At 36.4% G+C, this 16,402-nt stretch overlaps 1 protein-coding gene across 1 annotated transcript in view; it reads right to left on the bottom strand.

Annotated features, from left to right (window-relative positions):
• EYS (eyes shut homolog) overlaps window positions 1–16,402 on the bottom strand; it is a gene marked incomplete at both ends in the record, with an annotated part of 830,586 nt that overhangs the window by 525,877 nt on the left and 288,307 nt on the right. Inside the window, 2 exons of the mRNA XM_081998016.1 lie at window positions 4,196–4,274; window positions 4,801–4,972. Of these exons, the coding sequence (XP_081854142.1) occupies window positions 4,196–4,274; window positions 4,801–4,972 (251 nt within the window). The remainder of the gene's footprint in view (window positions 1–4,195; window positions 4,275–4,800; window positions 4,973–16,402) is intronic.

Genomic DNA, 16,402 nt, shown 5'->3' on the forward strand with positions numbered 1-16,402 from the left:
TGGATGGGGGTCATCAGACATGTCATGCTTTGCAGAATAAAGTGGCTATCTCCCTCTCCTCCCACTCTTAGATTTACCTATCTTGATCTTGAGTATAAACCACATCATTCTTTGGAAGTTTACATTAGTTTAGCTTCTTTAAATATATTACTCAACCCTCTTTAAATTAGTTAGCAATAGGTAAAAAATACTCAAGAGTGTGAAGAAGTCCCACACATGCACAAACAAGAGCATCCAGCTCATCTGAGGCTCTTTGTACTTTCACCAATGTTTGCCATACAAATATATGCTACACACATACAGAGAGAATTCTGGAGAGGGGATTCTACTCTCTGGCTTACCTATTATAGTCTGTTAAGACACAGTCATCATAGTCGGTGGAGTCTAGACTCACTAATGAAATGCAGACGTCCACTTCAAAATCAGATGAACAGCTCTGCATATCTCCCTGACTTTTCACCACATTTTCATTGACTACAATAAGTGCATAGACAACTAGCTTTCACAAAGACACCTCAAGTTAGGCAAGCTGAGTCCTACCATTCTTCCCAATCAAATCACAGATAATTATATGTCTGTCAAGTCTCATGTCTTTTGTGCAACCTGTCAAGTCCTGGTGAATAATTGCTTATTTGCTTGGACTAGCAGAACATTGTTCTCTGACTTCACATGTACATCAGCTGTGATGCCTTTGTGTAAAAAATTAGTTGTTTATTCTTGATTTCCCCTTTGTTTCTGTCTTTTATGAAAACAGAGGGAAAAGATCAGTAAAACCAGACAGAATAAAATAATTCTAGGATGCAGTCTGATCACAGCTTTCTATCAGATACAAGCAGAAGCGCCAACAAGCTGAATATCCTCCTGAGTAAGACTTAAAACTTTTTGCTTCCTTTTTGACAGCATGAGACAGCCTTAGCTGAGCATGGAAGAAGCACAACTGCCAATGACTTGTCATCAGTCATAGCAAAAAAACCCCCAAAATAAGTAAGAAATAGAGTCTATTACTAATATTCTATTGACCATACTAGCAATCTATGTTTACATATATCAGAGAGACAAGATGAGTTTTCAGTTATATACATTCATCTTACAACTTCGAAAATATACAAATGTCAAAGGAAATCATGTGCATTGTAACTAATTCATATAGTGCATATATTTTTTCTTACTCTTTCTTGAATGGAATCCATAAATGAAAAAGCAATGAAAACTATAGTAGATAGGGAAGTTACAACATTCACACTCCATATTAGATATGCAAAAGTGATAGGGTATATCTATAAAGATATAAAGTGCTTATTTTTTTCCTAGAAGCATTAGACAACCTGAGAAAGTCTTCAAGTGCATTTTCTTGCAAATTACATTGCAACACATGTAGAGGATGAAAAAATCCATGATGAAAAATCAAAAAAATCCACAAATGTCTAAAGAAATATATATATATACACACACAAAAATACATTTTATTTTTAAATTGGTTATTTGAATCAGCTTAGCTGCTGACCTTGCCTGGATGTGCAATGCCCAAGCAGCTACTCTCCCCCTCTCCCTCCTCAACAGGACAAGGAAAAAAAACATGATGACAAAGCTCATGGGTTGATAAGGACAGAGAGATCGCTTATGAATTACCATCACAGGCAAAACAGATTCAACTTGTGGAAAATTAATTTAAGTTATTGCCAATTAGAAGTAGATTTTTGGACAGTGAGATACAAAGACAAAACCTGAAACCACCTCCCTGCATCCCTTCTTCTCAGGCTCAATTTCACTCTTCCTTTCCCAACTCTTCTACCTCCTCCTTTCACCCTGACCAGTGCAGGGTGGGTGGGGAATGGGGGCTGTGGTCAGTTTGTAACAGCTCCTCTCTGCTGCTCCTTCCTTCTCACAGTTTTCCCCTGCTCCAATGTGGGTTCTCTCCACAGGCTGCAGTCCTGCAGGGTAAGACTGCTCCTGCATGGGCTCATCTCCAGGAACTGCAGGTCCTGCCCAGAATCTGCTCCTGTATGGGCACTCCATGGGCTAAAGTTCTCTCAGGGCATATCCACATGCTGTGACATGGGGTCCTCCACGGGCTACAGTGTGGGTATCTGCTCTGGCGTGGTCCTCTGTGTGGACTGTAGGGAAGTACTCCACCATGGTACTCTCCAGAGGCTGCAGGGGAATCTCTGGTCCAGTGCCTGGCCCACGTCCTCCCCCTCCTTCTTCACTGACCTTGGTCTCTGCCAGGTTATTTCTCACACTTTTTTTTTCCTCACTCTTCTCTCTGCTGGGTAGGGTTTTTTACCCTTTCTTAAAAATGTTTGCAGAGAGATGCCACTATCTTGGTTGAGGGGCTCAGATGTGTCCTGTAGTGAGTCCGTTGGAGCTGACTAAAACCAGCTGTGTCCAGCATGGGGCAGCCCCTGGTGTCTTCTCAGAGAGGCCATTCCTGCAGCCCCCCCCTAAACAAAACCTTGACACCTACACCAAATGCAGTTGCATAAACCTTAATACAAAGAAATGTATCTTCAAGTGAAAAAAAAAATTGAAGTATATTGATCTGGAGTAATTCCTGATTTTTTTTTTAAACAAAGGAACTGGCTGATACTAATCTAGAGGAAGACAATTATAGAGCATGAGCCTACCATGATTATCCAGATGTGCACACCCCTACACAGACAAAAAGCTTTGTTGATCACTGTAAGACCTGCAGAGGTATGATATATGTCTGAGCAGGATGAATGCAGTGTTAGAGCCTTCAAAAATATGACACCTGCAGCATAGTGTCATCTGGGAATCACATTGCATGCAAATAGAATGAATATCAAAAAACGAAGCCATCATTCTGCCAGGCTTATCTGTCAAATGTATATGTATATTGTTTCTTTCTATGAATTTCTAATCTATGCATTTTCAAACACCTCAGTATAAAATGTGGTTATCTTTTGAATATGATTTTATGCAGTTGTCTACAGGTCATTTAATCTCTCGTTCTCTTAAAATGGAAGAACGTGTAAATCATGGATGTTGCTAGACAAAATATTGCCCAAGGGTATTCTGTATTAGCATTGGCAACAGCTGATAATCATACAGATTTGCAGTATCATGTCACGATGCTCACTCTGTTGAGTTGAATTACTTATTTTCTGACTTTTTCTTTCTGTAAAGGAAGATGGAAAATAATATTCCAGCTAGTTTACTCCTTGTGTGAGACTGTCACGCATTTTCAATAGAAAAGTTATAGACCATACTTCCTTTATGTAATGTGAGGTATTTTTAGTTATCTAGTACCTTTAGCTATATATAAAAAACCATGAAAGGTCCCTACATGCATACAAAAGTTAAAAAGAAGTTTGAATAACATTTTGTAATGTGTTTTTGAAAATTCATAAGCACAATATTAGAAGCTGGATAGCCCAAAGGGAGGCAGATCTTATACCAGACTTTCTCATGAGACCAAATACATTTAAAAGGATCATACCCCAAGATCTGATTAACCTCTGTTTGGCACAAAACCTGAAAAAGTCTAAACCAATTCAATACTTTCCCCAAAGCATGGCCAGCACTGTAAGGGCTGTTCATTGTTATGCCAGATGTAGTCACCTTCCACAAGTTGGTTTGCTGACCATGGTAATCTGCATGGCACAGACCCACATATACAGATGTCTTCTTATCAACAGCAATTCCCCATGATAATGCAAAAATATTCTTGAACTTAACAGGAGGAAGTGGGCAGTATATTTTATACACCACAGTTTTATATAATAGAATTCTACAATTACCTGGATTTTGAACTTTTAAACACAAGTCATACCTACTTTTAGTGTAGAACATTGCATCTTGAGGTTTACTGTTCAAATATACAGTTATGCTACAGCAAATGGGGCTTGAAGTGCAAATTAGATGGTTATGTCATCCATGCTGAACTGAGAGATAAATGATTTTCAGGTAATGTTGGCTTAGCTTGCTGTGGCTTTTCAGATTTTTCATTCGCACTTCACCTTCAAAATTCTTTAGACATTTTCTCAATGGTCTTTTTTAATGCAATTTCATGTAAGTAACAAGTAATGAGCTTTTTAGAATGGATTTGAAACAACTGAATTTCTGTCATGCTTTTTCAATAAACTGACTCGTTCTGAAGTTACTTAAATAAAAATGAGTTTCAAGTGGCGTATTACCCTTTCCCCTATAATTAAAATAAAATCTGAAGACATACATTAATATTTATCTCACATCTTGAGCTGGTCCATCCTGATTCACAAGAGCATTGATATCCATCAATGAGATCTATACATCTGAAATACAAAATAGCGTTATTCAGATGAAGCTATGTAATTCTAGATTCAGCACAAGTAGTATCGTTTCATACATTTCAAAATAGTGATCTGATGTAACCTACTGAAATCCATGGCACTTTTAATTAGTTTTAGTAATGGGTTTCAAATGTGTATATAATGGGTGCTGAGGGGTTTTATAAGGCTACTGATTCTCATATTAAAAGACGTCTTCCCATTTCAACTTGTTGGCATGTAACAACTAAAGATTCGCTTTTAAGTATATTAAACTCTAATTAATCCACATGTCCTGAAAACTGGTTTATGCTAATGAACAAAAATGAAACAGAAACTGAGATAATGTAACAGTATATTACACTACCTTAAGCAGGCAACATCTGTCATCTCTAAGTGTGCCCGTACTCTTACTTTATGGAAGAACATAATTAAAAGTATATTTATCAACCTTCCCATATCATTAAATCTTAAATATTGCTAGTTAGATACATTATCTTGGAGATAATAATAGTTAAATAAAAATAGCCACCTTCCATGAAGACAAGGGTCTGGCAAGCATTCATTAACATTTATTTCGCAGTTTGTTCCAATAAAACCTCTCCTACAGTGACACATGTAGGAACTGATGTCATCAATGCAGCTTCCATTGTTGAGGCAAGGATTAGATGTACATTCGTTTATATTTACTTCACATCTATCACCTGTGTAAAAAAACAGAAGATACAACTAAACTGTAAATTCTAAACTCAAACCAACTAACAGTTTCTTTATTAATATAAATAATTCCAGATAAATTGTTTTTATTTACATACAGTGTTTATATAGTTCATTATATTCATTAATGAAGAATATCCCGCTGGAATTACCTACAGGTGCAAAAGCTGAAAAGAATGATTATACTGCAATATATTATAATGGTAACATCTGTAATTGTGGCAAGGCAAGAAGGCTTTGAGGGTCAACTTGCAAGAAAAATAGTTAAATGGAGAAACTGAAATTTCAAGATGAATTTTTCTACATGGTTATTAGAAAGATGAATATCATAGGTTTCCTATAAGAGGAATACAGGATTAAAATGATACATGTCTTGGAGGTGATCTAACTGTAATACTTATTTTCTCAAAATCAAATTAAAAGGCAGGGGCTTTTGGTAAATGATACAAGACGTAAACTTCTTTGAAATCTTTTTGAAGACATTCATTATGAGAGATATGGCAGTTGCCTTTTCTGCTTGTAATTTTCCTGCAAATTATTGCCACACATCTTCCATCTAAACATCTCAAAGTACTTTACAAAATACTAATTGACAACCAACAGGTACTTAGGTCTCCTTGTAGGCAGCTACTGCCCACTGCCTACAAGGCAGCTGCTTGCTCACTCCCCCAGAGTGGAATGGGGGAGAGAAACAAAAGGGTGAAAGTGAGAGAACTCATGAGTTGAGATGAAGGCAGTGTAACAGGTAAAGAAAAACCACACATACAAGCAAAGCAAAAGAAGGAATTCATTCACCACTTCCCATTGGCGGGCAGGTGTTCAGCCATCTCCAGGAAAGCAGGGCTCCATCACACTTAGTGGTTACTTGAAAAGACAAACACCGTAACACTGAAGACCCGCTCCCCCCCACCCCGCTGCCCCACTTCCTTCTTCTTCCCCACAGCTTTTATTGCTGAGCATGACATCATATGGTACAGAATATCGCTTTGGTCAGGTGGGGTCAGCTGTCTCAGCTGTGTCCCCTCCCAACTTCTCGTACACCCGCAGTCAACCCACTGGCAGGGCAGTGCGAGAAGCAGAAAGGGCTTCTTTCTGTGCAAGCACTGCTCAGCAGTAACTATAACACTGATGTGTTATCAACACTGCTTTCAGCACAAATACAAAACGTAGCCCCATGCTAGCTACTACGAAGAAATTTAGCTCCATTCCAACCAAAACCAGTACACTAGGAATGATGCAGGAACATTCTCCTGATTTTTCAGTTGTGTGGGCCAGGGGAGGTACGGAGGACAGAATAAGAATGCTTAAGATGAAAGGTCCTCCACTGGAGCAGAGGAAGTGTCCAGAAGTCAGAAGTTACACCAGTTCCTCTGGCTCTCTATTTAACAACAAAAATGAAAGGCATTTCTTGCCTTCCTGTAATAAGGTAATTATCTCAGTCTCAACTCAAAACCAGGTATTTTATACACAGATGTGAAGATTAAATTAAAAGTTCCTATAGCCTTTTAGCATCACCATGCACCCAGCTACTGGCAGCTTTTTAAAGGCATTCATAGCAAGGAAGAAGCACAGAGATACCATAAATTTTGTCTAGTCCATGTGTGAATATACATCCAAAGATTGAAATCGGGCACCTGCAATAAATCTATTAGCATGCTACAAATAGATTACTTTAAGGTCATGGGGAATGTTTTTATCTAGTGAAGACCAATAGTGTAACAGTCACCTTAATATGAATGTTAGGTATGTAAACATTTTGTACACATTTGAGAAAATCGCTTTTTTCACAATATACTCTCAGCCTCCTAATTGAGTCTAAGAGAATAAAAAGTCATCCCAGATTCTATTTTGAAGTCTGTGGCCTCGCCCCAGCAGCCCTAGAGCACTGGTGTCATGCTCTAGTGGAAAGTGCACAGCAGGAGATTTGCCTTGGCAGATACCCCCAGGAAAATGAGCTGAGGGGGGCTGCTGTGAGATTCTGTATTTCACCAGATCTTGGCCCAGTGGTACTTGCACTATGCTAAGCTATATATTGGTACAGATTAGAAGGCAGTTCTGAAACCTGTTTATCCCCCATTCCATGCAAGTGTTCAGCAAACATCTTGAATCATTCATGCTCCTTGGACACTCTCACTTTAGTGTCATACTCTCTGGATCACTGATGTCTTCTTTGATAGAACTACATATACGAACTTAAAACTTTCAAAGATGTAACTGTCAAAGAGGCAATTTTCCTTATAAGTCAGCATTAGTAATCTACTCTTATCAAGGAATACTTCAAAAGCATTGGTAGGACGATAGTACTACACAATAATATACTTTAAATTCGCTTTACTTACAACTCAACAAGTGATTATTTTTCTTGTATCTGAATGGTGAGGGCATCTCTATAACATTGTATTTCTATTCTACACCATTGCAAAAAAAATGTCATTTCGTGATTGTAGATCTTTTGATTTTTCTTGTCCATTTAGCAAAGACTGAGTTTTAAAATGTGTTAGTCCCATGGTTATGGGGGTTTTTTTTATAAATTAATAATTCCAATCGTTGCTGTCATAACTGACTGTATCTTCAATCAATCATGCTTTCCTATCTTTCCAACACTACTGTTCGGAAATGGTGTTAACTTCCCATGCAAAGTCTTTTCTAAGAACTCTTACTAATTTAAACTTAGAAAATTAGTGAGAGGACATAGTAATGAAATGGGGTAGTATTCATGTACACAGGCTGCTGCTGTTTTTTGTACTACATTCTCTTACTAAACCAATACAACTTTCTTTTAAAAACTCACTTTTCTAGTTAAACACACATGTTAGTCAGGAGGTACAAATCTATATTTTAAGAGTTAAAGGTTCTCAGTTCAAATTTTCTAATGTGCTTTTGTTAATGAGAGATGTGCAAGCAATAATAATTAAAAAAAAAGTTTTATTGTTTTATGAATTTTTAAGGCAGATATTTTCAATCTTGAAGAAAGCAAACCCTAGAATAGCTCTGTTCTGTTTATTTGAATCATTTTATAGTATGTTTTATAAATAATCCAATGCCACTCATTCCTACTGCTACATTTCACTGCTGCTGTTCTGTATCCTCTGCACACGTGTAATACATCCACTAAAGGAAATAAACCTGATATCAAATTACATTATATTTTAAAAAATAGTATATTTCTAGTAAGATATTTAAATATTAGTTCAGCAATATACTAGTAGTGGATTCCAAAATCACCTCATGAAATTTGATTTGCCTATAATCAACCCATTAGAAGCTTCGCTGAGATATCTCAATGGCTGCAGCCTTTCATTTGAAGAGGTTGACACATACTGATATATTTATTCTGAAAGACAGATTAAGGAATAAAGTAATCATTGATAATTATTCCATATTCACATGTGCTTCCATTACTGCATAATCTTTTGAGAAAGGAAAAATTATAGTTCCTTTAGATGATTAACAACTTGTAATTAAATATATTCTGTTTTACATTCCTGACCTACTCTTATTTGTGCTACGTTGATCTGCTACCTCAATGACATTGAATAAATTTCTGTCTGATCGGCTCAATGAATGCAATGGCAATGCAATGAAAAACCATTTCTTGACTGTGGAAGAAGAAGACTCAGTGCATAAATTTAGTGTGTCAATCAATGATTAAAAAAATTACATTTCAAAAGACAAAATGTATTGGGAAAATGTATTCTACATCTTCCTTTCATTCCTACCAAAAAACTTACAATTATAACCTTGGAGAGTTTTAAAAACAGGAATAATTGCAGTATTTCTTTTCTTTTTTTTGAAAAGTATCCAGAATTATGTACTCAGAATTAAGAAACTGTGGAAAATATTCAACATGTACATAATATAAAGAGATTTTCCTTTTCTGTAACTTGAAGGCTTAAACTATATATGACAATGTATTTAGTAGTCACAATAAAAGAGAACATGTCAGTAAAATGCCATAGAATTGCAATCAAATCTGTAACAGGTCTTGAAAGAAAACAAAATTAATAGGTTACTTCCGCTAAGTGCCCAAACGCTTGCTTAGTTGATTTTGGGGGGGGGGGGGGAAAAGAATTTAATATAATTTTGATCAAAGTTGCAATTCAGAACTAGTTATACATGTTGTTAATGCAAAGAAATAGTTCTTTCCTGTATGGTCTCATGTCTTTTGTAAAGGCCTGCATACTTCCTCTTGGAAAATCCAGTAAAATATTCATAAATAATTAATGAAAAAATAAGCCCTCAGAATAACTATATAAATTGAAGAAAGTAACTATTTTTAGTATTCTAGACAGGGTATGCTTATTCAAGATTAAAAACTTGTAAAATTCTTTTTCTACAAATATGTAATTTTGTGGAAATGAGAGTGGGCAGAATGTATCTGCCCATTCCTCAGCTTCTATGTGGCAGTGAGAAGAACAGAATTCAGATAATACTGTGTTAGGGAATTCAGAGTGTAATACATCCCATCTAATTTTAAGTATTGTAAAATTAAGCAGCTAGTTTAAGATAGATGTCTAAACTCACTTTAAAATGCATAGAGAGAAGCAGCTTCAAAGGGTGACCTGCATCATGTCTTGGACACTACTTACCTTGAACGTCCTAGTGGTGGCAATGACTGCAGAAGGAAATTAAATGAGTAATTTGGACTAGTTGACTAGCTTTTAGAGGTATAAAATTAAGGGAAATTAAGCCTATTCCTAATATCATCTGTAAACATCATTATTCATGTAATGCAGCTTGCTCCACATTTTTTAAATCTACAGTTTATTTTCTGTGGTGTGTATAGGAGTTTTTGGAATACTAGCATGAGTCCTGAAATAACATTTCCCTAAATAAAGTTTTTCTTCTCAGCCTCAGTTCTCCCACTCCTTAGAGTTCAATGAGAACGTATCACAGTAGTCTTCCTGGATTTCTGTCCAAATACTGTGAAATACTGTACATCAATTTTCAAGGTGATCTTTGCTTAAGAGAATGCTTAATGTCACAAAGTGTCTTTAATCTCCAGGTTTATCTGAAATACAGGAACCAAAATTCATTAAGTAATGCTCAGGCAGGAAATAACATGGGAAGCTAGAGAAATGCAACTTTGTGCTTACTTTCTTTAAAAAATGGGTATCATGAGATGTAATTAAGATTAGATTCTGCCAAGAAAGACTGAATCTGATGGAAATAACAGAAATGACTTGCAATGATATCTCCATATTCTGCCCTTACTAGGAAAGCTTCAGCAATATTAATATGCAAAATGAACTTTTAGTCCTGCTAGTGTTAAAGTTTCAGACATATGTAGACAGTAAAAGTCCATTTTGTCATTCCCACCCTAAGAAGAGTTTGTGAGATTTGCTGTGAATATAGACTATAATCATTACAGTAATTACTGGTACAACAAGCTTAAAGATGCAAATGAATACATGTAACACAGGAAAAATAATTTTAAAAAAAGCTAAATAAAAATAATGTAATTTTGAAGTATTAGGTCTATCAAAGAAAATGCTCAATAGTAGGTGGTAGTTCAGATGTTCTTGCCAAAATGCACTAACTCAAAATATTTTTGATACTTTTTATAAAAAATAATTTACATTCAGATACTAAAATTTATTCTATAAATTCAACACCCATACTCTAATACCCTCTGAACAAATCAGGCCAAATATGTCCCTGGCATTAATCCCTTAGCATCACTGGATTAATCCATTCCGATATGAATAAATGTTTTAATTTAAATTATTTACAAGTGCAAAATGTACTAAATTTGTAATTTGTCACACTGTAGACACCAAAAGGCTGTCAATCATTCATAACTGTAACCTAGACAGTCTGTCATGCTCTTCCAATATGACTGTCATTTAATTTGAAACCTGCCTTCTTTTTCAATCCTTTTCCAAAGTATGAAAACTTTTAATAAAACTAATGAAATAGCCTGCAAAGTTGGTGTAAGAGACAGACTATGATACCACAGAACTAGCACTTTAAACATCGCCTGTAAATTTTTTCATAGCTCTGACTGTGCCAGATGTATTACTGGGCTGAAGACACCTCTTGGAGCTCTGCTTTACAGACTGTACTTACCATGTTAGAAATAATGCCTCCATGCATCAAAAGGAAACGTACCTCACACATAGCACGTTTGGGGGATTATTATATTTATGGTAACCTAGGAGGTCCCCTGTGTGTCAGAGTGCTGCAGAAGGCAAGGAAATGCTCTTGGGGCACAACAACCCCATGCAACACTACAGGCTTGGGGAGGAGTGGCTGGAGAGCTGCCTGGAGGAAAAGGACCTGGGGGTGCTGGTTGACAGCCAGCTGAACATGAGCCGGCAGTGTGCCCAGGTGGCCAAGAAGGCCAAGAGAATCATGGCCTGTATCAGAACTAGTGTGGCCAGCAGGAGTAGGGAAGTGATTGTGCCCCTGTACCCGGCACTGGTGAGGCTGCACCTCGAATCCTGTGTTCAGTTTTGGGCCCCTCACTACAAGAAGGACGTTGAGGTGCTGGAGCGTGTCCAGAGAAGGGCAACGAAGCTGGTGAGGGGTCTGGAGAACAAGTCATCTGAGGAGCGTCTGAGGGAACTGGGGTTGTTTAGTCTGGAGAAGAGGAGGCTGAGGGGAGACCTTATCGCTCTCTACAACTACCTGAAAGGGGGTTGTGGCGACGAGGGTAACTTCTCCCAAGTAACTAGCGATAGGATGAGAGATGGCCTCAAGTTGCGCCAGGGGAGGTTTAGACTAGGTATTAGGAAAAATTTCTTTACAGAGAGAGTGGTCAAGCATTGGAACAGGCTGCCCAGGGAGGTGGTTGAGTCGCCATTTCTGGAAGCGTTCAAAAAACGTGTGGATGTGGCACTTCAGGACATGGTTTAGGGGACATGGTGGTGTTCGGTTGACGGTTGGACTTGATGATCTTGAAGGTCTTTTCCAACCTTAATGATTCTGTAATTCTGTGAAATGCCATAGATGTGAGAAGACAAGAGTATGTAGTGGTAACAATAACAGTAAGATGAAAAAGAGACAGCTATTCACCAACTCCTTCAAATCACCCATTCATGGGAAGGATCAGTCTGTCTTGTACCTTAATGAAGAAAACTAATCAGATTTTTCCAATGTCCTTTTTATGTTCAACCTATTTCATTAACTGGGGATCCCTCAGCCTTTCTTGTAGCTCATTTGCACAATTCCAAATCTACATCCTAATCTAGAGATTGTCACATCTTCCGTCAAGATTTTAATCTTTTCAACTGTAAACCCAAATAAGAAATTACCCTTCTGTGCCTTCAAGGATTTTTCTTACCAACTTCAGATCCAACCTATAATCTCTCCCTCTTTCTGAGCATTTATTATCAGCCTTCTGTTAAAAAAAAAAGTCTGTGTTTTTGCATTTCTTCCCTCAGAAACACATCCCCCCAACATCCAGCTGAGTTTTTACAAGCTGTACTGCACCTAACAAGCTGAAAAATCAGATACTAGACTTGATCCTGTAAGTATTTCAGCACAGGAAAGGAGCATGTTTGAAATGGCAGTGGGTAATTACGCTTTCCTAGTAGCAAAACTTGAGCTCCTCAGGAGCTTTTTCCTTTCAACAGAATAGGGCTGAAAGCAGACACTGTGAAAGTAAGAACGGACCATACAACAAATATCTCCGACTTATGTGTGATCTCTGAGATACACAAGCATTCTTAGCTATGCTCTCTCTTTAAGCTTTCATCCTGCTACTAACAAGAACAACTCTGAAGTTTTTCTACATATTTTTGCATTTTGCCTATGACCGATGTGCCCATGTCAAGTTCTGTAGCCTATGCAATGTACATAATGATTTCTTTATCTTAAAAACAGCTATTCAGTTTCATTGCTTTAAGCCACATTTTTGGTTGTTATCTTTATACTGGATGCATATAACTTTGCAAAATTTTAATTTTTTAGACAGTAAATAACATGATTTTTTTTGTACAAGGTATTTCTGTGATAATCTCCAGATCATCCCCGTTTGGTAAGTAAACTTGAAATTTTCATGACATTTTGTATTCTGATGTTTTTGTGATTATGTGTTACATTTCTGAGAGTAAAAATACTTGGATTTTTGAAAATACAGTATATATTCTGGTTTGTTTACTTCTAATTAGACTTATAAAAAGATATATTAGAACTTATATATTTATATTCGAAAAATATATAAAACCTCTATGTCCTGGTTTCAGCCAGGATAGAGTTGATTTCCTTCACAGAAGCTAGCGTGAGGCTATGTTTTGGATTTGGAATGAGAAAATGTTGATAACGTGCTGATGTTTTGGGTTGTTGCTAAGTAGTCAAGGACAGTCCAGCTTCTCGTGCTGGGCTGCCAGCAAGAAGGCTGGGGGTGCACGGGGAGTTGGGAGGGGACACAGCCAGGACAGATTGACCCAGGCTGGCCAAGGAGATATTCCCTACCATACGATGTCATGCCCAGTACATAAACTGGAGTTAGCTGGGGGGTGGAAATCACTGCTCGGGGACAGGCTATCAATCACCATGTGGTGAGCAATTGCTGTATTTGGCATCGCTTGTTCTTGTACATTCCTTTGTCTGTATTATTACTGTTGTTATCATTGTTGTTTCCTTCTCTCTTGCTGTCCTATTAAACTGTTTTTACCTCAACCCATGAATTTTTTTCCCAATTCTCTCCCTCGTCCCACTGCGGGAGCGGGGAGTGAGTGAGCGGCTGCGTGGTGCTTAATTGCTGGCTGGGGCTAAACCACGACACTCTATATACCAAATATAGAATTATTTGATTGTTAGAGCTAAAGTCTGAGGAAGATGATCATTTACAGACCTCTTCAGTTCTTTCTTTTCTAGGAGATGACAAAGAGATTTGAGTGCTGTTTAAGGAGATTAAAAATGCAGGATATTAATTTATGATAATGGCTAGGTATGAAAAGAGAGGAAAAAGAAGAAACACATAATTTTGTGTGAGAATAAAGTCAAAGCCGTACTACCCGGAAAAGAAAAACAAAAGCGTGACAAAAAACAATTGGTTACTGAGGGTGTACCTGAAAATGAAAAGGAATAGTAAATTAGCATCGTATACTAATTTATACATGATATAGAAAAAAAATGCAAGTCCGTGTACGTAACTGAAAATTTTATATCCAGCTGAAAAGAACTGAGAGAAAAGGAGACATGTCCTTTCAGAATTGCTAAGCAACACCTAGTTCTTCTCTTGTTGAAGTCAACTTTAGTATCAACAATTATAATAAGACTACTGACAACTACATGTGACCATTACACAAAATGTCATAATAGATAGATGTTAATAAAAAGATCAATTAATAGATTTATTATATGGATATATATGATGGACATTAATGTATAACCAATAATGAAGCCAATTATATATATATAGATTGTATAGCATAAGTCTAAGGAATAAAAATATTGCTCAACTTAAACATGAGCAGAAATACTACAAACCATATTGCAGAGGATATTTAAGTTACAGAAAAAAATGAACTCATTTGTTAAATAATTTCAGGATGACAGTGTTAAACCCCAAAAGAAGTAGAAAATGAGGAGCAACAATATTTTCTAACATGCCTATGTGTCATACAAATTGTGAATAATAATGGTAACACTTGTGAAAAATCTTTATATTTGTAGATGAATTTCATCTTTATGATGAAATATATATACACCATCCTTATATGAGCTTACAGGGGCTTAATTAGTGGGTTTTTTTTAACTCAGGATTCTTTTAAAATCACCATTCATCTAACAGTTGTCCTCATTACTGATATAACTGCAAGAAATATATAGCTGTAAACAGTTACAAATCATCGACAGAAATTGTGGAAAAACACTAGAATATGATACTTAACACTGGTAGTTATTTACAGCTTCAAAATCTTAATTTACACAGACAGAAAATATGTATTAAAACATGTTCCATCTTGACCATGATTAAGAATGGTAACTGATCATTCTTAGCTGACTTTTTGCACAAGAGAAAAAAATATATCAGCTGAGCTATCTGGGATCAAAAGCAATGTAAAGATAAACTGATATATAGAAAAAATAATGTAATAGCATCTCATTAGTAAAGCAAAAACAAGCTGGGTTTAGTACTAGGTGAAAAATTCAGGTATGCTACCTATTCCAGGAAGATGCGGAAGATACATCTTGAAAAACTGTGGTATATCATAATTGCAACCAGCTACAAATTCATTTCCATGGCTTTTGAAATATTTTTTATAACAAATATATTTTCTGAATACACATATGTACATTGCAAATAAATCCTTGAGTCTCCTTAGAAGATATTTTTCAGCAGAATTAGTCTGTCATCTCTGATAAATTAACTCTGATACAATATGCCCCAATGATCATATTCTAAAAGAACAATCTTACAAATCTAGAAATATGTTGCCTCTCAAAATTAGTAACTGACTCCAAACAACTAGTACACATTTTGTCACAGGGACATTAATCTTTTGAACAGCATAATGTCCTTTTAATAGAACTTTAGTATTGCCTCATTCAGCCTGTTACAAGTAAATAAGTCGTAACAAAAGTTTTCTATGTATGCTGCATGAAAAATTAAGGCTAATAAGGTTGCTGAGCTTGATTTTGATGATTTCACCTTAAGAAATATTTATTACGGCATGGTGACTTATACCAGAGATTTAGATGTTCTATTTCTATTGTATTTTGTGTCATTAATAGATGCATTTCAGACTATTATTTCAATTTCCTTATATTAAGTCAAGTTAAATTGGTGCTGATAGGACTGCAGAAAATTTGAGTGGTTGCAAACTATTTTGAAGTAAATATTTTTTCCTTTCTTTAAAGAAGGTTTCATTTCCACTCTGGATGGGAAAGCGAAGAGGACTTTACAAGGTAAGATTAGACCACTGGAAACAAAGTAATTAGGACAAATACAGATTAATTTGCTTGGTCTCAAACTTTTAAGATATTTGTTTTCATTAAATATTGATTTTGGATCTTAGATAGGCTTTTGAGAGTTGTATCTGCCCATTTAATTTAAAAGTGAATGCAAGAACCAGAGGCATTAAATACAAAAACATCACCTGTAGCTTGCACTGTCTGTTATTGAGATATTTGAACTCTAGACTGGAGCATGATGAGACCATCAGAAGCAGCAATCTACCTAAGCAAATTACTACTTGGCTTACTGCTGTGCCTACTCATAGTATCAGATCAAGCATCAGATCTGTGATTTGAACACCTTCTACTAAAAGTAATAGAAATTCAAAAATTCATAATCTTGTGACAGGTGAAAGAGAACACACCCTCCAGAGAGTCTAGAATTTAATGACAGTCACATTAATGTTTTAACAGTCAAATATCAGTACTGAGAAGCATTGATATTAAAATCGTTAAACTGGTTATACCAAAAATCCCTCCAAACCGTGCCAGTATCTAACCCCTTCCAC

The sequence above is a fragment of the Phaethon aethereus genome, assembly GCF_964289735.1.
Source record: "Phaethon aethereus genome assembly, chromosome: 3".
Lineage (NCBI taxonomy): Eukaryota > Metazoa > Chordata > Aves > Phaethontiformes > Phaethontidae > Phaethon > Phaethon aethereus.